This window comes from Tinamus guttatus, unplaced genomic scaffold (assembly GCF_059628265.1).
Source record: "Tinamus guttatus ecotype Peru unplaced genomic scaffold, ASM5962826v1 Tinamus_guttatus_pri_ptg000513l, whole genome shotgun sequence".
Classification (NCBI taxonomy): Eukaryota; Metazoa; Chordata; class Aves; order Tinamiformes; family Tinamidae; genus Tinamus; species Tinamus guttatus.
Genome location: NW_028289047.1, coordinates 559,944 through 582,331, shown reverse-complemented (window position 1 = coordinate 582,331; position 22,388 = coordinate 559,944). Strand labels below are relative to the sequence as shown.

At 38.7% G+C, this 22,388-nt stretch overlaps 1 protein-coding gene across 1 annotated transcript in view; it reads left to right on the top strand.

Annotated features, from left to right (window-relative positions):
- Positions 1 to 22,388, top strand: part of SVEP1 (sushi, von Willebrand factor type A, EGF and pentraxin domain containing 1) — a 122,515-nt gene that overhangs the window by 24,996 nt on the left and 75,131 nt on the right. The window contains exons 4-5 of the mRNA XM_088533663.1: positions 17,686 to 17,844; positions 18,083 to 18,262. Of these exons, the coding sequence (XP_088389789.1) occupies positions 17,686 to 17,844; positions 18,083 to 18,262 (339 nt within the window). The remainder of the gene's footprint in view (positions 1 to 17,685; positions 17,845 to 18,082; positions 18,263 to 22,388) is intronic.

The window sequence follows — 22,388 nt, the reverse complement described above, 5'->3', positions numbered from 1 at the left end:
TCAAAAGATGCATATATATCTTTTAGGGAGAATTTGACCTGAATAATGCAAGGCTGTTCTTGTAAATATGTCTTCTCTGCTCAATGCTGCAGCCATCCTTAAAACAGACAAAAACAAAAGGCAGCATGTATTTTTAAAGGAAAAACAACATATTTGAAAAAGATTCCAACCTTTTTTTAAAAAAAAAAAAAAAAAGTATTTCCCAGCTGAGCATAACTGTGGATTTGAAGAGCATGAGGAATCTGCAGAATGCATTGTAGCTTTTCTCCACTTCATGATGTGCAGGATTTCCCGCAAGTTTACATTGAAAAGATTTATATTTTACTGTGATTAATTGGACTACTTTTAGCTTTTGAATGGTTAAGCTTGCAGATACCATACTACTCCGTGTTTATTTAATGCAGTAAGTCTTGTTTTTAAGAGTTTTTATCAAGATAGAAGATTGTTCCCTTCTGTAAATAATCTGTTCTTTGTGTAACGGTTATTTTCTGTGTACCTTTGTGGTTATGTGTTATACCACTTCACTGTTGTTTATGGTTTTAAATGTGAGGCACCAAAATAACTATTTAAACATCATAACAACAGTACTTTTTTTTTCCTAATTACCTGAAAACAACCTCTAGAAAGCTTCCATAAAATAAAACAGGAGGCACATGCTTTGTGTTGAAGAGCAGAAATTGGCTCTCAGTGTCTCCCTCCTGTTCTTTCTGATGTTGATGATGTGCCATGGGAAGAAGAACAGACTGAGTGCTCTCTACTTCAAAATAACAGAACAGAGGACCACACAAGGAACCTCATGCAGTCAGAGACTTCCTTGACAGTGTGACAAAGGCAAACTATGGAGCAGTGTGATATACAGGGAGGAAGAGGAAGAAGAGAGGTAGCAGGATCACAACAAGTCCCAAGTGTTTTAGAGCCCATAATTATCTTCTTGTAGAGCACATATATATCTTCTTATTCAACGGAGCTTTACTTTTTTTCTCCTTCCTTTCCTTGATTACTTTTGTTAGATTTCAAACTACAGACAATGAACAAAAACAGAATTAGCAAAAAGAAATTTGTCATTTCTGTGATCTGAGACAGTGGCTTCTGTTTCATCAACAGTAAGGTGTTCAAGTAAGCTGCAAATATTGTGCCCATCATGTCTATAATTTCATCAGTTACCTCATAAGCATTTTGGGAAGACTTGGTACTGTTGTCTTGCAAACAGTATTTTCCCATACTTTACGGCATGGGCCCCATTTTCTGCAGCATGAGATAGCTAATGTGTAACTGGCAGGGCAGAACTGGTAAATAACATATTTAGAGTCTATGCTGCCTTTCGCTCTTTTATTTTTTTGATTTATTTTTGATCCACTGCTGGTGTATAATTTTAGAAGTGCAGAATTTGACCATATGTATGAGTATTCAGGAGGCTGCTTAGGCTTTGCATTTTTTATGAGGATGAAGCATATTAATTGTCATCTACATATCCATGAGGCCAGTAGTTTTGCCTGCAAAATAACACATTGATTAGGCTTGTAGAGAGTCCTTCCATTAAAATCTCAAATCATGTGATATGTTGATTCTATATACACCTTTTAAATCAGACCACATTCACTTAAAAGACAAGAAAGTTTGAGGAAATATAGGTCTAGTAGGGGACATCTGCACTGTGTATTTTGTGGCTGTTCAAATTTTGCACCAAATTTTCAAATAAGCTTTTTTTTGCCATTTCAGGATGAGATTTTCGGGATGGTTCCAGCACAGAATACAAAGCAAAACCTGATGTTCATAAAAAAAAGAAAGAGAAAGAAAGAAAGAAAGAAAGAAAGAAAGAAAGAAAGAAAGAAAGAAAGAAAGAAAGAAAGAAAGAAAGAAAGAAAGAAAGAAAGAAAGAAAGAAAGAAAGAAAGAAAGAAAGAAAGAAAGAAAGAAAGAAAGAAAGAAAGAAAGAAAGAGGAAAAAGGAGAGGAGAGGGGAAAAAGCACATATTTGCTCTTTCACTTAAAGATTATTTTGCTTTTATTAAATAGATTTTTATGTTTAGTATATTATTACCCCTTCTTTACTTGTTCAGTTAGGAGGAACTTTAATTCTAGTGGTGACTCCAATGGTCAATACAAATTCAGCTAAATATCTATAATATCTTCATTTATATTGCTCTCTTATTTTAAATTAATTCATTTCTTAAAACTCCCAGGTGGAGCCTTCTGCTGTTAGAAATGAGGGGGTTTTGTGCTATTTTGTGATAATACATTGAGTTTCTAATGTGAATATACTGTGTTAACATGACTAGCTGTCATGAAAGAAGAGAATATAAGAAAGCAGGGATCTCAAGAAAGAGGAGGAATGAAAAAACACATCCATGACTAAGCAGCACTGAGTTGATGCTTGATTATTATCAGCAAGAATTTTCCATGCTATCATTCTTTATTTTTTTTTCTTATAATCACATTTGACTTTTTATGATACTAGTTTGCACATAATATCACCATCGGTAAACAGAAGAAAGTCAATTGGATGTATTTTTCTAGGATATCATAACACTGTGATGAATAAGCACAGGATACTTTTTTGTATCCTGTGTTTTTTCTACTGAGGATACTGAAAGATGAGTTGATGAAAGAGGCGGATATTGACAAAGACAAGTAATATAGTCATATATGTAGGGTCACTAAGTTAATTTTCTTCATAAAACTTTTTAACAGTTCTTAAGATAATTTGGATAAGGATTGAAGGAAATGACATTTGTTGCTGTTTTGGGGGGAAAAAATATGTGGAAGCAGAGTCAGTCACATTTTTTTTTATATTGAGACCTGCTTTATCAAAAAGTTATTTTTTTGGACAAAGAAGCATTTGGCCCCTAATTTTGACCCTAAAGCCCAACATTTCCTGCTTTGCTTTGACAGTTCAGGTAAAGAGTCTCCTACTTATCTTAAAGCCAGACAGTGAACTTGCCACATGATTTATAAAATGTGGGAGTTTTAACATTTAACCAACTCCTTTGCTTAGACAATAGTAAAAGGAGAACTTTTGTTGATTCTTTTTTTTTTTTTTTTTTTTGCTAAACAAATGACCTGATTTGCTGCTGGTGTATCTGTAGTCTTGATAAACCTGTTGAATGACTGAGAGCATTTTTAGTAATATTAATGTGTTTTGGATTAGGTACTTGGAATAGTGTGACCCATTTTCCTTTGTTCTCCAGGGCTTGTGTGTCAGATCAAGCAACATGGTAGCTACTTTGGATCATTACGTTACTGAATTTCCAATTCTACACCATGCAACTTATTTCTTTTGCAAATAAAACTCAACTATAATGGAGTAACAAAACTCTAAAGCAAACCAAAAAACACTACAAGAAAAGTTCTCTCTGCAGACCCACACTATTTCATTTTATTTAAAAATGAAGTTGCAGGATGAAGGTGAAAACCCAAATTCAATTTTGGCATGTACTGACTTGAAAAAGAGAGGTGTAAATTTTAAGTCTTCCTGCAGCATTAATAAACACCTCACCCTTTCCAAGTAGATGTCATCAGAGGCTTTAGAAAAGAACGGGGAGATTCTGTTCCAAAACAGACTCTTCTATGTTAAGCACAGAGATGTTTCTGAAACCAATGTGACAAAAAGTTAGAAAATGATAGCATAGATTCCTTTCTTCCTTATCTGAGAAATGACTTGCCCTGCTTACCTCAGAATGTCATGAAATCAAGCCATGTGCCAAAGAGAAGAAAAATCTGCCGTTTGGAGGACTTGAGAGGAGTAGAAACCATGCTCTGAATAGAAATAGATACCACACAGAAATTGATTCCAGCTTTCTGCACTGAACAGACTTACACAGGCCCTGGAGAGCCAGAGCTGTCCTTTGGCCATGGATATGTCCATTAGCATTGGCCATCACAATGAAGGCTCCAAGTGTAAATGCAGCATAGATAGTTTTGGCCTTTCGTCAGATTGTACTATTAAACATTAGTTGTTATGCCTGGGCTTTTTCTTGAGTCTCTAGATGGATAAAAAGTAAGCCATCTTATCTCCAGTGTGATTTTCCACTGTTGAAATTACTTCTGCCTAAAAAACAACCTTTTTTTTCATTGCGCAATCTAGCATAGGCTAAATAGTATTTTTCTGAACTTTGTTCTGACCATGTCTTCCTTAGCGGCCTGAAGAATTCATCAGATGCACAGATGTCACAAACTTCTCACACAGTTTATGCTCAAACTGTTGTAGTTGCACACTTAGATAAGCTTTTGGTCACGGAGACTCAAGAATCATTTTCAGAACCAAGATTTTAATCATGACAGGCACTTAAGTGGGGTGATTGTGCATTGAATCCCTTGATTTAAAGGTCTTTACTGAAACATTCTTCAATTAGTTTTATGGATTATGTGGTGGTATCTTGCATTGAACATTTTTAAAAATATATATAGATAGGATGTTTTCTCACATATACATACTTACATATATATATACGCACACATACACACATATGTACATATATATATATCCCTGAACTTGTGCCAGTATCACAAACTAAAAGCAGATGCTTTAGCATTCCATGAGCTTTTAAGTAGATTGTATCTCAAATGAAGAAAAAATAGAATACTTGAAAGAAGTGCATTCCAGAAAAAATAAGGTGACAGTGTACAGCAAATAATTTTAATTACCAAAGTAAGAAATTAAAAGACTTTTAAAAAGAGCTTGTTTTAATTATTTTGCCCCTAGAGCTCTCCAAGGCTCCAGAGTGTCAACTTGAAGTATTTAAGTCATTCCCCAGACTTCATTTGAGCTATGCTCAACTCAAAAATATACCTTAAAGCCTATGCTTCTGAGGTTCTGAATTGGTACTGGGGCTCCTGGCATCTTTAATTTTTTTCTCAAAGACTTGCCAAACCTGATTTGTTTAACCAGACTGGAGCATAGCACTCTTCTTATGACAAAATCAAGTAGTCCCTGTTTTGGAGCATTTGGAAATTCATAGATTGTACATTATGCCACTTGATCAAAATAATTTGAATCTAAACCCTTCAGAATTAGTTTCCACATGTTGAGGGTAGGAATATTTTCATTTTATTATTAAATGCTTGTTGCTGTCATGTTCACTGTAGTCACATCAGTGAGTATTGCAAAATACGATCTCTCTAAAAAGACTACTCTTCCTCAACACATCAGGCAACATTATCTGCTTTTCTTGCAGTATGCACCATTTTTCTTGCAGTTTGCACCGTTTTGTAATTTTTCAGAGTTGGCCATGTGGTAATTTCTCTGGGCTTGCATGGTTGCAGCTGAGAGGAAGCAAGAAGCATGAAAGCAAACCTGCACAAAGCACATCAGGTCATGACCCACAGATGAAAAAAGTCATTTGTTCACAGATTTTGACCTAAAATGAAATCTTTAAAGGGAGGTTTTCCCGGAAGGCAATACAGATGTTCCTTCCACTGCCTTTGCTCCATTTGGTAGTGTCATCATAAAAGATGGATAGGATTAATCTACCTGCCAGATACTCTCTTCAGCCAGAATGGACAGGAGCCGTTCAGGCTGAGGAACAGCCTTGTGAGCAGCTTTCTCCTGTTGGCCTAACAGTGTGCTGCAGATTGCCCAGCCTTCTCACCCAGACAAAGTGCTGACCACATTGCGTGGGGCAGTCTATCTTTGGGAGGAGAGAGAAAACATGGGCCAGTTTCATTAAACAGGAAATTGGTTTGTGCTGGTTTTGTTGGTGTTTTGGTGATAGCAAGATCAGGACTTCCCACAGAAATGGGCATTTCTTCAGGCTGAAACCCTAGGGTTTAATTTGTTTCCATGCAAAACAAAGCCAGACAAGCAACTTAGGCTTCCAATGCAGATGTTTAAATAGGACTCACATCTGTAGGTAGTTTGAACATTTTTTTCTCCCGAGGCTGAAATTTATTAAACATGAAGTGTTTTCCTTTAGTATTGGGCTCCATAAAAGTGTGGTGAATAATCTTTTAGTGGAGGGAAAAAAACAGGAGAAAAGAAAAGCTGGGAAAGATTAATTTTACAGAAATGTGTATAATCTAGTTAATCATATAGCCTAGCTGTAATTAATCTGTAGTTACAGTTTGAACCTGTTTGAAACAAAAAGCAATGCCATTGTGCACCAAGCTGGAGTCTTTCCTTAGCGTGGAGTATGGAGAAGTGGCAGATTCTCCGTCTGTGTAGGTGTGTGCAGCTGCACAGATTTTACACAGAGCTGTGTTCTGTTGTAGCAGCTTACGATCTGGCTCCTTCTCCTGGCCAAGAGGCAAATCTGCTGTTTTTTCCATGAGTAGAGAAGAAACCTTCTGAGGATAGCTAAGAAATAAATGTGTCTAAGGCCCATAAAGTTCAAACAAAGGGTGTTCCCTTCTAAATACCATAGTCAACACCCGTGCAATTTTCCATCTCTAAGTAGTGTATAGTTTCTCAAATAAGAATACTTGAAGATAAGCTACAACTTTTTTTTTTTTTGCATTCTGACTGTTAGTTCTACACTTCTTTTTTTTTTCACTGGGATTATTATTGCTCATCTCAGTGTATGTGTTGCTTAGGGCTTCGCAGGGTAGTCCAGAGTATTACATTCCTTTTGCTGTTGTTAAGCTTCCCTACAGCCCAGATTTGTTAGCTTTGTAACACTTGAGTGCTTACCATGTTCTGAGTACGTTTGTGCAAAAAAAAAACATGATCTGGAAACATGCACAGGTGGCATGAAAAATTATAAAGAGAGAGAGACAGAAAACATCAGTATTCTGCTGGAACACAGAAACATCCTGTTGCAACACAGGATTGGGGCATGCTGTTGAATATCATTAACTTAAAGGCATGTATTTATATTCAAGTTTTATCCCTGCATAAGAACTGATGTAGCTTTGGAGGAAAATGTAATTGACCTCTTACTGTATTTTCTCTTCTTGTCCCTCTTTTTATTCTAATTTTATTCTAACTGCTACCCTCAACCTTCTGTGTGAAACCCTTGCAGGACCAGAAGTAGCTCTGCATTTCTAAATACAGCAGCTAAATAGTTTAAGTGTTTTACATCGTCTTGACCTCTGTGGCACAGTGATACCTCAGGGCCTAAGACATATGGATATGGAAGAGTGTTCTGCATGTAGGAATATGAAATGCTGCAAAAATTCCTTTTCTAGTGTAACTCAATTCACAGGTCTGAATTTCTCAGGCACAGGAAGGGCAGTAGGAGACTAAGGAGCCCTGTGGGCCAGTGCAGAACCTAAGGAGTACTTGCAAAAGCTCATGGTAATGCACCATGAAAGCTGTGTGTGTTTGAGCTCATTCTCCTTTTGGACTTACACTGATATCTCTTGGATTTAGTAAGGTTTGCACACCTAAAAAGGTCCCCTAGCCCTCTAAGCCTATTTCTCTGTTTCTGTTGCAATTTTAACAAAGAATATCATCTTCTGAAATAGTTTCTTAGGTAGGTCAGTAACACATCCTCTGACCACAGTGCAAACACATTAGAGCAGAGGAAATGTGGCCATGAGAAATTTGACCAAGAGCTACCCTACCAGGTACAGATGCTGAAGCATCCCGTGGTAGTGGCTCTTTAACACAACAGCAGCTAGAGGCACTTACCTTCACCTCTACCTCTCAGTACGTGACATTGCCAATCTCTTTCAGTGCTTATTCACCAAAATGGCTGACCTATCCTAGCATATACAGTTGGACTTGATGATTTTAAAGGTCTTTTCCAACCATAAAAGATAAGTCTCCTGCTTTGACAGCTACTAGGATTCACTGCTGTCTTAATTCCCCTGGTGGCTCTTCTCCAGCAGCTCTTCAGCAGGTGCCGAGGACCACTCCACTAGATCACAGGCAAGAAGGCACCTGCACTCTGGGAAGATGTGGGAAGCCCTGTGCTGTCTTCTTCCTCCCCATCTGCTCTTTGACATCCCGTCCCTCAAGATTCGGGAGATGGATTACAGCTGTTACTTGTCTGCAGTCTTTTTGTCCCTGAGGTCAAAGCACAGACAACTACTGAAGTTCAAGGCCTGTGAATATGACACTTTGCAAAGTAGTCTGTATGGTCTAAAATTTCACTTCTAGTGATATTATAGACTGATTTATTCTCCTTACTTTTAGGCTCATTTTAGGGAGGCCTCTCGTGTTGAAAAGGAAAATGCAAAGTCTCATACATTCCTACGTCAGAGAGGCCGTTTATCATTTCACTTATATGCTTATGCAGGTTGCTTATGCAGGTTTACAGTCTGCAAAATTGCAAAAAATTAGTGCAGAAATATTTGGCTCCAATTCAGGAAAAAACAGGATATTTTTGGATAGCACTAATTACTTTGTAAACCCAACTAACTGGAATCAAACACAAGCTAGGAATAGACTTTCTAGCTAAAATTCATTGAGTGAATTGAAAGTCCTAGCAGATCCATCAAGCAATGACTTAATTGTTATTGCTGCTTACATATTTTTTGTTTGTTTTTGTTTGTTGGTTTGTTTTCAGTTTTGTTTAGGTTTGTTTTGATTTGGTTGGTTTGGTTTTATTTCAGGCCACAGTTAAAGTGTTCTCACCTTTTTATTTTCCATTTCTGCAGGCATAAATGGCCTGGTTTGTGGCAGAAGAGTTCAAAAAAGGGCATGAACTTAGAAAGGTAGAACCAGCAATGTGACAGATCTTTTACATCTGGAAATGTAGAAATAACTTTACTGACATTTAGAAACAGGACAACTGATTCTATCTCTTCAAGGCAGAAAAAAATACCCTTGAGGCTGAGAAGCAGGATGGAGAAGTAGGATGCAGAACACTTGTCTTATTTCATGGACAGAGAGATTGAGCATCAGTTCTTGAAAAAATCCTACTCCACTCCTTCCCTGCTCCCTTTTTGGCAGCAGTAGCAGATTATTTAATTCTTGTTTAAAAAATTGCACTAGAGTAAAGCCTGGGGATGTCACAGGTTGCTATTTCAGCATGTTCGGTCAATAGGTCAATACTGGTAGCAAGAACGAATCTTGTAAACACTTTAATTCACCAGACAAGGGTTCCTGTTGTACGGAGAATCTCCTGTGGTGTAGAGGGCAAGGGCAGAGACCTGGTAGAAGTGTCTAGTGGGACAGACATGGTGGTCAGAATGTTTTGTGGTGGCTCTCCACAGAGAGCTGTATCGTTAGACCTAGGATTAAGACTGTGTTATTTGGTTTTGGTCCTGGAACATGATATGAAGGTCTCTAGCTCTGTGGTAATAAAGTGCACTTTGCTGGCAGGCAACAGGACTAAGCACTTACTTAGAGCAGGTTTCCTTTCAATCTGGGGTGACCCTGTTGCCTTCAGTGAACACTGCTTCAATGAGAGTCAGGACCATCCTTGAGGAAGGACTTTCTTCCTGTCCTAAGAAGAAATGAGCAGGCAGAGAGACAAGGGAGAAAAGGAAAAAGTGCATTGATAAACAGATGCATCTCCAAATGTTTTCTGAGCAAGCAGTAGTTACTTCTTACCATAGTGATCAAGTTGTTCTGTCAGCTCTGTATTTTTCCATAAACGAAACTTTATTTTCATGCGCATAGTTTAGATCATTTTAAAAGAATTCAGGGGGTTCTGTTGGGTTCCATTAGAATTTTGCCTGAAGAGTGGAGAATGGCCATTATGGTATTATTCACAGTAAATCATGGGTATCAGTAATGATTCCAGGAATTAAGTAGAAACTGTAACATCAAGATTACAGGAGTATCCTGAGCTCAAACAGAAATAGCTGCTCCAGTTTCACAATATGTGAAAAAAAATACTGGCAAAACCACCTTTTTTTATTGTCTGATTATTGGCCTGAGCCACTGCATGTTCTTCAGCCCTCTTAAGTTAACTAAAAATTGTCTGACTCTCACCCTGGGCTGCTAAGTAAATAAACATGGAAATAGTGGCATATGGTCTCCATCTGCACAGCCGTGCACTATATCTTTACTGCTCAGAAATGTTATTTAGTAAGACTATAATCACTATTGTTGAAAAGTATATTTAAATGATAAAAATAAGGGATGTAGAAAAGAGGCCAAATTTGGCACTTAATGCAGTAGTGACAGTTTATTGAGGGTCTGGCAGAAAAGGCTTCACTTTCCTGTTTATAATAGCTTTTACTTGCTACATTCCCCATCTGTGATTCAGCAACTGGAACTATTCTGATCTGCAAAGAAAAGAGACAGAAGCAAAGATCTATTTTTTTTTTTTAATTCTCAATCAAATGCACCAATCACTGCTGGGAGTGGGTGGCAGGGGAGACAGCAGAAAGCGAATGTATCCCTTGGGAATAGTAAAACAATACGGGACTGTGCCAGTTTCTGATAACATTTTGACAGAGAACAAATAAGCAATTTTTCCGTGAATGAGGAGGAGAAATTCTGAGGATATGGAGTCTCTGAGACCTCCTCATGGATTCCTTATATAGCTTCCTGCTCTTTTAAAAGCCTGTTGTTCCCAAAGGTTGATCAGAGAGTCAATTTTCCTGCAGCATTTCCACTGCAAAGTGCCAAGAATGATTGCAGTGTCAGTTGGTTAGTAGATGAACAGAGTGGGAAAACATCTTGCACAAGCAGGGCTGTATTTGTCTGCAGAAACATGGTGCTGCGGAGCCCGGTATGGTGTGTTTTTGAATTTTGACCCCCATCTCCTGTTTTAGTGCCTCTCTGCAATACTAACAGGAGGTGATCTGTTGTGTTGTCCTTCTAACATGAGACTCTTGCTCCAGCTCTTGGCAGGAGAAACAGGCTGTGCTGAGCAAGTGATGGCTGCAGAGTCATTATCTCAGGATGCCCCAAAAGTCACCAGCTGTGAAGCAGGTGTTCAGATCCAACCAGTTCTTCCTCTGGGCACAGATCAGTACATCAAGAGGCTGCTAAGAGGCTGCTAAGGAGCCTTTTTTTTTTTTTTCCCCAGCCCCAGCTCAGGCTTCTACCTTTCTAGATAGTCCCACCTCTCTGAAGCGCATAAATAAATGTTCTTGCTTTTCTGTGAGTTCCTTGCGCTTGTGCTGAAGTTAAATAAAACCAGGTAGAACTTTTCACTGTTTTGAAGTTTGGAAGCACTCTCACTTGAGCTTTGGTCTGGGAGTCATGTGGGCCCAGTCAGCTTCTAGCAGCTACTCATTAATCTACCCTGCTATGAAGTTGATGGATTCATGGATTTCTTATTAAAATGCTGGGTAATGGAAAAATAATGAAAAGTATGGAGTAGCTTTGCTCCTCATATCAGATCTGTATCCCTCTCTACAAATGCATCTTTCTCTTGGCCCTTCCTTTTCATTCCTGACCCAGATCCTTTTTGTCAGCAAAAATAAAATGTACTTAAACTGTAGGAAGCAATCCAGAGACCCAGGACACTTAAAATGGGATTATTTGGAGTTCCGTATGCTGTCACACCAGCAGTGACAAAAGGTTTACTGAGGAATGTACATCTGTGAGTGTGTGAAGGGCATGTCCGGAGAAGCCTACTGTGTAATGGTTGTATTCTGCACAAAGATTTTTCAGCACTGACTTTTTGTTTCCGTCTTTGAGTTAGAGTCTGGTTGCGAACAAAGTTTTGGGAAAAAAAGCCCTGCACTTATATAAATGATTAATAAGTGATATCCACTTGCATGGCAAACTTTACACTAACTATGTGTAGGCCTGTCCTGGGAATCTCAGCACACTTGTGGCTCAGGGCCAGACCTCCCTATCGAGGAAGAGCCTTGTAGGAACCATAACTCTTGCCAGCTGCTCTTGGAGCTGCTGTGTTTTTCAGCAGGCAGACTCCTCCTCCACGCTGTGTGTGTGCTTGGGGCACCAACATGGGATGTTCACTGCCTCCTTTCAGGCAACTTTCCAGTCCTTTTGCCCTGTGAGAGAGAATCCAAGATTCTCCTATTTATCCTGAGCACATTATTTTTGCTGAAACTTTGCTATGACTATTTGAAGTGCTCAAAGAACAGTAACACCTTGGAGGTAGATCTTCCCAAAGCTTTAATCCAAAGGCTGATCGCTGCCTTTATAGTGGAGTAGCTTGATGTCCATAAATTGAATAGAAAGGGTTGGGTGGACCTGGCTCATCTTTCCTTCTCATGAATACAAGTGGCTGAACTCCTGATTTTCTTCAGCCAGCCCAACCTCAGCAGGTACAGGGAGTATGTAAATGTAGTAAAGAGTTGGAGGAAAAACGCATCAAATGAGAACAGACAGGACATGTGGCTTGTTAAATTGCTAATCGTGTTCCTGTGAAAAGAGATTCTTAGGGAAAACTGATATGGAACAGACAGATGAGCAGGTTCCTTGCTGTCTGAAATCAGTGCAGAGCACATGCTGGGGATAACGGGAGTTATTAGAGAGTCGGAGAATATGCTGAGTTTTAGCAGAAATCCTCCTCTGATCCCTACAGTTAAAGACAAGCTCAAGGTTTTCCTTTGCAGTGTTTGTAAAAGTCATACATGTCAAATGTTTAACTAAAGCCACTTCCCTGCATATTTCTCATTAATCCTAGCATGCTCTTGGCTCGTGTTTCTTTTTTTGGCACCATACATGTTGCAAACTGTAGAAAGGTAGATCACAGTATCTGACAAAGGCTTGTTTTTTTTTTTTTTTTCCCTATAGCTTTCCAGCAGCATTTCTTGGGCACAGATTGCGTATTTGGACAAACCTAGCTTAGAGATTAAACAAACAACCTTCCAGATAACTTAAATGTGACAAAAAATCCATAACTGCTGGAGGCAAGGCAAAGACTCAGTGTGAGATCAGTCTTTGTGAAGCAGCCTTAAATGTCTTCATGTGCGGATCCAGTGAGGCCTATTTCAGTTGCCAGACTAGTCTGCTTTTCTGCTGGCACAAGCAGAGCATTTCTGCCTTGTAGACTTAAGGAAAAAAAAAACACACACATAACACTGTTTCATGGTTCAGATTTGTTGAACAGACCTGAAAATTACAATCTCTCTGAGACATGAGTGCCCTAAGGTTGATCAATATAATGATTACAGAAACAGTCAAGAAGTAGCATGGTAATGTGCATGTTGAAGGCAGGAGATAGGATAGTTTCATGCAATCCTGGCTCCCACCATAGCACGTTCTCCCTTTGCAGAGGCCACTCACAAATGAAATGTGCAGCAGGAACAGAGCAGCTTTTGGAGGAAGAAGGCAGCCGTGGAAAGTAGAGCATGCTAGTACTACAGGACATCCCAGATCCTCCCTCTTGTTGCAGCAGGATGTGGGGAAGCCTCAGGCAGTTCAGTCTGTAGTGAAGATCTCCTTCTCCTGTGTAGGCAGAATTGCAACCCTAGGCAGGTATTCCTTTCTTTTGCACCTTAAACTAACACCATGCACAGTCCCTCCAAAGCATATTTTACTTGGCAGACCTTCATGACAAGGAATGCAGCTCCTTGTTCCCTTTTCTTCTAATAGCGTGCCTACGCCAACAGCAAATCTAATCACATACTACTTTGTCATGGGAGAGAGAGGCAGATATCAATGTAGAAAAATTTAGCACATGGTGGTGTACTATAGCTCCCTTGTACGCACTTCCTCATGAAGGTTGTAGCTTCTATTCAGTAAAAAGTTAAACTAAGTTTAATATATAATCAAGGCCATCCATGATGCCCAGTTTGGAACTTGAATCATGGCAAAGCAGAGCAGATAAATACAGCTACCACAGCACATGCTAAACATGAGGGTCAGGGCGACCTCTGTTCTAATTTCCATATTTATTTTGGTTTTGCCATGGCACAAGGAAAATCTTAGAAAAGGAGAGATCTAGCCCAAATCCTCAGCTTTCTCCTTCAAAGGGATAAGCATAACTTAATTTGAGTTTTTGGTTATCTTTATCTTATGGACTATATTTTGAAGTGCTTCTAGGTACTCACAGGCTCTGCCCACCACTTCCAGTGAATAAATGAACGTATGAAGCCATACAGATATCAAAGATACGTGTAAACAAAAGTCTTAGGACTAAGTATGTTCAGTAACAGAAACTGATGAAGCAGGCAAAGAATGGAATACAAGTATCCACTGACCCTTGTTTGTTGTTTTATGACCTATACATTGCATCACTCCAGCAAACCAAAATAATAATAGATATTTGCCAAATGCTCTGATTCTGAGATAGATTTACCTTGTCACTATGCTGAATGCAGACCAACGTAGTCTGTGACCTAAAAGTAATTATTGTAGCACAAAACCAGGTAAAATGAGTGGTAAATTAGTCTTTACTTCCTCATTTAGGAAGTTTGGGGATTGAGTTAATCAAGACTTTATTTGTGACTTGCTTCAAATGTTATGTTTAGTTTTACAAATAGAGGGGAAAATGAGAATTGTAGACAACAGTCAGCACCATAGCTGTGCATAGTTCAGGCTTATGCAGGAGAGAGCAAGATAGTGCCTAGCAGATTCCTGTCATATCCTGCAACCGATAAACCCTTAATCGGATCCTTCATTAGCATCAAGTGTGAAAAAAAAGCTCATGCCAGAGATTACTTACTAAATGTAGTTAGTGAGAGAAATTATGCATTGAAGAAATATGAAATCCCTCAAATTAATCTTTAAAATACATGGAGTTTGAGTCTCCTCTCTCTTACACTGGGATAAATCAAGAATAATTCCATTTCTGTGACTGAGTTATGCTAGTGTAATTGGAGAAGAAATAAGCTTGCCTCCTCTCCCAGGAGTTTAGAAGATTTATGTTTTTAAGGCAGAATAATTTATCCTTAAAATTTGTACTCGTATGTTCAGAAAAGGAATTATGACCATGTGTTACACAGTAAAGCTCTTTGATATCTGATCTCTACCTTTTTAAATATAGACTGGAGTTTTATGCTACCCTGTATGTTCAATAGCAGTTGCTCTAAGTTTAATGTTAGTTTTATTATTTACAGTTTTAAAAAAGACAAACTGCATAAAACATGCTAAATGTTCAGTGAAATCTCTGAAACATACCTGGTTTTATGTTGTCACTTTTTCAGTGTTAAATGCTTCATGCTTGGAGATTAGAATATTGAATTAGACATGACTGTAGTCAGGAAGAGCACCAGAATTCCTACTGAAATTGAAAGGCTATCATCTTCTGATTTTTTGCAGACCTCCTTAACTGTCTATGCCAGTTGTTCAGCTTGAGGCCACGTCTTAACATACATTTATGTTGTCGTGCATATGCCTTGACTGAAATGCTTTTATGTTAAAAAGATTTTAACCTGTTAATCTTTTCATCTGAAGTGGTGTTTCCATGGCATAGAGAAGTTAGGCTGAGGTTTTGCTTTGGTTTTTTTAATGAAAAACTTTTTTTTTTTAGATATTATCTTATTTTGTAGCAGATATATAACACAAAGGGCTGAATTCCCTCTTAATTGAAGGGTGTCTTTGTCACACAACAGAACTAAGGTCCTGTGCAAGGTTTTCCTCCTGTACTCTTCTCTGTGTCCTTTTGGATGCTCGTGATCACTTCCTGCTGGATACAGATTAGTTTTAACAAGGATACGCAGAGACTTCCACAGAGTCCCAGAAGGAAACACCTCAGAAACAGAGAAATATCAGGGATATTTTAGCTTTTCTGGAGGTGACCATCTGAAGAATGAGAGAGTGTTTCAGGGACACCAAACATCTGCCAGAGGAGGAATGAAACACTGAGTATCTGAGGGAGATGTCTTGAAGGGGTGGAGTGGGTGAACCATACAAAAGAGTGTTCTTGCAAATGATTTTTTCAAAAATCACAAACAAGAATGAAAAATTCCCATTTTTTCTGTCTGTTTTCCCACAATATGCTTTGACTTATATCCTTTATTACTTAACTGCTTTCACTGTCTTTTTTAAATGTGCTTTAAATATGGACTTATGAAGTGAGTTTACGGCACCCTTAATCACCTCTTAATTGCTTGCTTCTTTGTTTGCTCTGTCCAAAATGAAACTGCAAACTTTCCTGATAATAAAATAATTATTTCTGGAAGCCATTGGAAAGGCCAGCCTTTCTGGAGAAGGAGAAGTGTCAAGTGTTCACCCAGGCTCATTTTTTAAGGTGTAATCCATAAAATTTGACTTACAAAAGTCAAATTTCCTTTGACAGGAGGATGTGGGGAGGATGGATGTAGTTCACAAGAAAGCAGGAAACGGTTTTTCATTAATAAGACAGTAATAAGACTAACTTTAAAACATCTAGCTCACTGAACAAGAAGAGTTGGTCCAAAGAAAAGACTGATATTGACAGAGTCTCTAGGCTCCAGGAATTGTGACTTTAGCACTTCAATAGGAGAAATTTGCACCTAGAAAGAGACAACATCTTCTTGCTCAAGGAAGAAGACACTGGAGGACATTCATGGTCAAACCCAGTCATCTTAGAGATACAAAATGAAACTGTTCTTTCACCTGTACAGTTTCTTATACCATACAAAGCTACACCAGATGATACACTGCGACTATAGTGAGAGCAAGAGATGAGAGCTTGACTAGTGGTCTGCAAGAGAAATTTTGAGCATTGGGAAAATTTGCAGACAACTCATTTAATGAAATGAGAGGTTACTTATCCATCCTAACTGAAGGTCTCAATTGGGGTATCGTTTCCATATACTGCCTTTGTAAAGGAGAGGCAAAGAGCAGAGGCAGTAGTTCCTAAGGGCACGCCTTGGACTTGTCCTTGTTCTCCCAGTTCTACCCATTCCTTCAGTGTCTCTCTCATGGTGTCAGCAGCTTGTCTCGTTTGGTTTGGACCTGACTGGCCACTCCTGAAATTGCCACATTTATTATAGCCTACATTGCCCTGGTCTGGGTCAAAGCCTGTCTCTTGCTGGTTGTAAAGACGTATGTGTTTCCTATCTTAGGAAAGACTGTGTTAGAAATGAATGACCTGTGTCATTTGGTCAAGTTCCATCAAGAAGTCTGGCAGAGCAAAGAACTGAATAATGTGATCTCCAGTCCCTGACCAAGGCTATAATCATTGGAGCATCTTTCATTTTTTAATTTGTGCTGTTATTCATCCCTTCTTGCTTGCATATTTTCCTGCCTCTAAAGACATCTGCTAAATCTCTTTAAGCATGCACATGCATAGAGTTAAAATATTAAATGGGATATAAATGACTGCAAAGGCTTCTGGGAGCAATTGTTTTGATTGATTGCTTTATTGCTTGTGCTTCATGCATTATAGAAAGCATAGAAAGTTTATAGATCATAATATGTAGATCAAATGTGGGGGGGTTGCTAGCTCATTTTACTAAGAATTTTTGTGCATTAGGCTTTGGTGTAGTTTTGAATGGTTGTGTTTTATCTGAACAATTTTTGTACACTTGCTCTAAATCCAGAATGTTTTCATAAAATCACTGCAGGTTGTATCAATGGAGATATGATGTATGAGCTTTTTGGGAGGAAGGTAAATCATGGAGGTAATCCCCAAAACCCCAGAAATCCCCCACTAAGTTTAGGGGCTTTAGTTCACTTCTCTAAGAACTATGTAGGCTCCCTTAGCAGAGAACATTGCACTGTCAAATCACGCCAGCTGTATAAGATAAAGAAAAGACAATAAAGATTAAGAAAAGATAAAGATAGAAAAAGAGAAAAAAAAAAGGTAAAAAAGTAAAAACACATGAAAAGTGATGCTAGCTGTGAAATCTGAGTATCTCAGATTCTTCAGTTCTTGGAAGATGAAGCTCACTAAAAAAAAAGAAATTCTATTTTTAATGAAGATAGGAAATTGGTAGTGTAATCCATTTTTAGAAGAATTACAATACTACTGGCTTCCTTCTTGTCTTCTTTTGCTCAACAGCTTGTCCACCAGGAACTTACAAGCCTGAAGGTTCACCAGGTGGAATCAGCACTTGTATCCCATGTCCCAATGAAAATCACACTTCTCCACCAGGAAGCACCTCCATTGAGGATTGTACGTGCCAGGAGGGTTTTCGTGCTGTAGGACAAGCCTGTGAAGGTAAGTATTTCTATCCAGGAACAGAAAAGTCCTGAAATGTATTGTACAGTGCTTAGACAATTTTTAGGTTTGGCACTGTGAAAGATATGTCAAGCTGCTTGCAAGATTCTCAACATCATTCCAAAAAAACCAAGAGCACCAGGATGCAAAATGAGTGGAAATTAATTTTGCTTTCCTTAAGCAGCCAAGTACACTCCAACTGGCATCATAACTCTATTGTTGTTGTTTAATTATTTAGTTGTTCACTGCCCTGAACTGAAGCCCCCTGAAAATGGTTACTTTATCCAGAATGTCTGCAACAACTATTTTAATGCGGCCTGTGGAATCCGATGTAAAGCAGGATTTGATCTCGTGGGAAGCAGCATCCGGCTTTGTCAAGCGAATGGTCAGTGGTCTGGTTCAGAGGCCACGTGCAGAGGTATGGGCGCTGTAGGATCATTTTCAATTGGTTAGTTCTTCACAGTCTTCACAAAGACTTTGCTTGTTATCTAGTTGTGCATTGCAGATTTGAGCATGTTAGCCCTGAAGTGAAACATTATTCCAAAGGTAAATTCCACAACAATTGTTCTGTTTTCCATCTTTCTTTTCAGGAAAGAGGAAACATCTAGAATAGAAAATGTGGACCAATATTTACTTGGGAGTCAATCTTTTGCAAGCAAGTCTTCACTGCCTTTTCTTACACCTCTCTCCACATAATTCTATGAATTTTGCATCTGCATTATGTAAAGCTGGTGAAAACACAAAGTAGAGTCAAAAGATAAAACAAGACCTTGAAGTGTGGGTGTTTTAGAATATCCGTCAGTCTCTTGGTAGATTTGTATTGGCATTTGGAGACTTTAAGCACAAAAAAAAAATCATCTTGCTTTTTTACCTTTCTTTAGTTTATTATTCCTAATTGAAGTTGGAAAGTTTGATCATCAAGCATAGACTGCAGAATAATGTGCGTGGAAGACAGGAGAAAGAGCATCCTGAAAAGCATTCTTTTGTTTCTGGAGCTCCTAAGAGTATACAAACATTGTTTTGCCTTTTCAACTCTTGTTTAGCTGGTTTCTCGATGGTTTAGAGAGTGATTGCATTGCCATCCTGTTCTGCCTGAAGAGGGCCTGAAAAAACATACAGCAGCACCTCAGCATCCACAATTTGTACTTAGCCCATTTAACCTAAGTTGCGTATGCTTGACATCAGCATGATGCCCTAGAAACTAGTGTCTGGCAAAGTTGATGGCTTCTTATCTACTGCAAGTCTTGCCCTGACCATGATTCCAGGAAAACAGGCAGGATATGTCCCTAGAGATCTTAGCACGTCATGCTGCTACTGCAAACTCTGCAGCCCATAGGAAAAAAAGGAAATCATGATGTGAAAGAAGGGATCTCAGCAAGATATCTGTTCTTGAGGGCATTCTTATATAGAAGCCTTTGCTTACATTTCAAGTCTCTGCCTCAGATAATCCCAGACAAAGTATTCTTCCTAGAGAAAGTATTCTTCCTTGTATCTTCCATTCACCCTGAAAGACACAGGCATGAGAAGTTTATATAGGTAAAAAAATTAATTGCTGCACAGTTACTTGAGGGAGGAAGAAACTAGATTTAGACAGCTTGATTTTTCGGAAGACAAATCATAGCCCAGAAGTGTTTGCTACTTCAGATAGACTGGGATACTGAGAGAGAGGATATGTCTGTCAAAGCTGCTCTTACACAATAGCCTCCAGCCCCAAAAGTCTGGAGAAAGATGCAGTGGAGCACAAAGAAAGGGTTCTTCACTTTCACTCCATGTAGAAAGAAGTGTACGATTTTAATACTTGGAAAACATTTTGAAGTGTCTGAAACGACTTCAGCCTGCTGAGTGCTGGTGCTTGGATAAGCACCATGATCTTCCTTAAATGGTGTATTTGTCTGGAAAGTGGAGGAAATTTAAATTCTGCCTTGATGCATTATCTTGGTGTTGGGTTAATTTCCTTTGAAGCACTGAAAGGATATCTTTTTACTTTTCTCCTGTCACTCTCTGTCATGCTGACATTTTTTCCAATTAAAATATAATTATTATTTTAAAAATCCTACCTCTGCGTGTGCTGAATCTGCTATTCTCCATCCATCCTTGTAGACTATGAAATAGAGCAAGATCAAAGGCACAGTTTATAGCTGTCTTGTTAATCCCAAAACTATTTTATCACATAAATTAGGAAAGGAGAGTGGAAGGATTCTAATCCCTCCATGCTACTTTGGATTTTGACATTAAACATTCCTCAATTGCTCTGATAGCTAAAATCTGCAATGCTATTGGAATGTGATTACTACAGTCATGTCTTGCAATCAACTGTGATCCATGAAATAGCCCTACAAAATGTGTATTTAATCTGGAAAAACATACTAACAGAAAACTCAAAAGCTGGCAGAACATAATGTTGTTGTTCTTTTTATTTATTTATTTATTAACAGACTTTATGGAAATGTTTGTTGGTCATGGAAAATGCAGAACTTACAAGAAGATGATTTTGTGTCTGAGACCATGACCAGGATAATTTGAGCTCAATTCCAGATTTCTGCCAGAGTTACATTGTGAGAAACGAGCATGAATTCATAAGCAGCTTCTCATCCTGAAAAAGGGGTTGGGAGGTAGTGGCATTGCCTGATTTCCCAGATTTGTGATGATGGCTCAAGAATTTTTTGCTCTTTATGTTTTCATTTCGTACAGCCAGCCCTGTTTCTAGCTTCACAAAGAGTTTTAGCTATACAGGCTGTGGGTGCAGGCTGTTCAGCTTTCTTTGAGAGAGCTTGGTGGGAAGATAGAAAAGGGTGGGAAAAATTTAAAAATCAGGCTTCAAGTTACTGAAGTTTCGGATTGACATTTTGTCCCGATCCATTTTTATTCCAAAACACAGCATCCATGAGGGCTGAAAGAAATAGTGCATTCATTTTCACTACCAAATGTTTTCAAAAAGGATCAGGAGATAGATCTCGTACACTTTGGAGTCTCTGTTTACCCAGGCAAACCCTTAAAAGTAAGAATCTATATTCAAAAAAGAAATTAAGAAGCAAAACAGACCATTCTTCCCCTTCTGCATAAAATATAGGTGTTTACCACCTCTTGCCCTAGGGTTGCAGGCAATACACATTACAGCCATATATTCAAGTCTGAAACACTGAGGAGGCAGGAGTTCCTTCCCAACAAGATGACTGAAGAAGTCATACAGAGGAGTGCCCTCTGCCATCTATGAAGGCAGATAACACTACTCTTAATTCATTTAGGCTTCCACAATAGTTCTCATAAATTTTGATGTTCTTTTCAAAGCTGTTTGCTCTCTTGACCACAAATTCAGTGTTAAAGTCCTCCATAGAAATCATAAAAGAGAATGCTTGTTCTTTTCTACACAAAATTTGTATGATTCAGCTATAAAGTGTCTGTTTTCTTCACTATGTTGCAGTTAAAATACAATGGATTAGAAAGCCGCTTTTATTCTCAAAATGCCACCAGCAAGATAGAAGTGTCACAATCTTTGCTGCACTCTTAAATGCACTTTCTAGAGTATGCTTGCAGAAGAGGAATAGTACTTTCAAACTGTGAACATGAAACATTTGTAATACGAAGATGTATCAGCTGCATCACAGTGGCTTTCTCTTTCCTATCCAATACACCTACATTTAGCTGTATTTTTTGTCCTACGCAGGTGCTTTTACAAACTTTTCCAAAAAAGACTAATTTTTTTTTTTTTTTTGATTTGGAGGGACATACAGTTATTGCCATTTGTTCGACTCATTTTTGTTTGGAGGACAGCCCGGGATATCTGTCTGAGTTTGAGGGAGTCTCAAATCTCAAATCTCATCAGCATGCAGAGTAAACAACCACAGGGAAGAAGAGAAAAAGTTGCCAAATTGGCTCGCTTCTGGGTGCATTTGGAAAGAGGCTAGTGGTTTGTCTCCTACCCAGTGGCAGGGAGGATGCGTTGTTTGGTGAAGTCAACTTTCTAAACCACACTGGAGAAGTGATCCAGATCTCTGAAGTCATACGTCGTTAGAGCTTGGCCCCTGCCTGAAAGATCGATAGAAGCTGTGGAAAACAGACCCTAGAGGTAGCAGTTTAGGGAACTGCAGCCTTCTTGATTTTACTTTTTATACAGTCACACTATTTGTCCTTTTATGCCTTTCTCTTCCTAATACTGAACAATATCAATCAACTTTGTATGAGAAAATGCATCTACACATTTGAGCTTGCTGCCGTGTAAATCTCGCTAGTCAGTACATGTGCACAGCTTAGCTGTTTGACACAGGAGGGTCCAAAGGCCTGGCAGGTATGTTTAGCTCAGGGTCTTGCTGATAGGGTAGCAAGAGGACAAATGCTGGGCTTGAGGGTACTGCCTGAAGAGGAAAAGAAAAGAGGGCAAGATATACAGGAGAAAGGAACTTAAGGTTATGACACTGGGTCAGCACAGCTGAGCAGCAGCAAGGATGCTCATCAGCAACCTAAGCTCTTCCTCTTCTTCACTTACAATCCTCTAATGTAGGACTGACTTGTGTTTTTCTTCCTGTCTGTGACCATGATGAGTATCT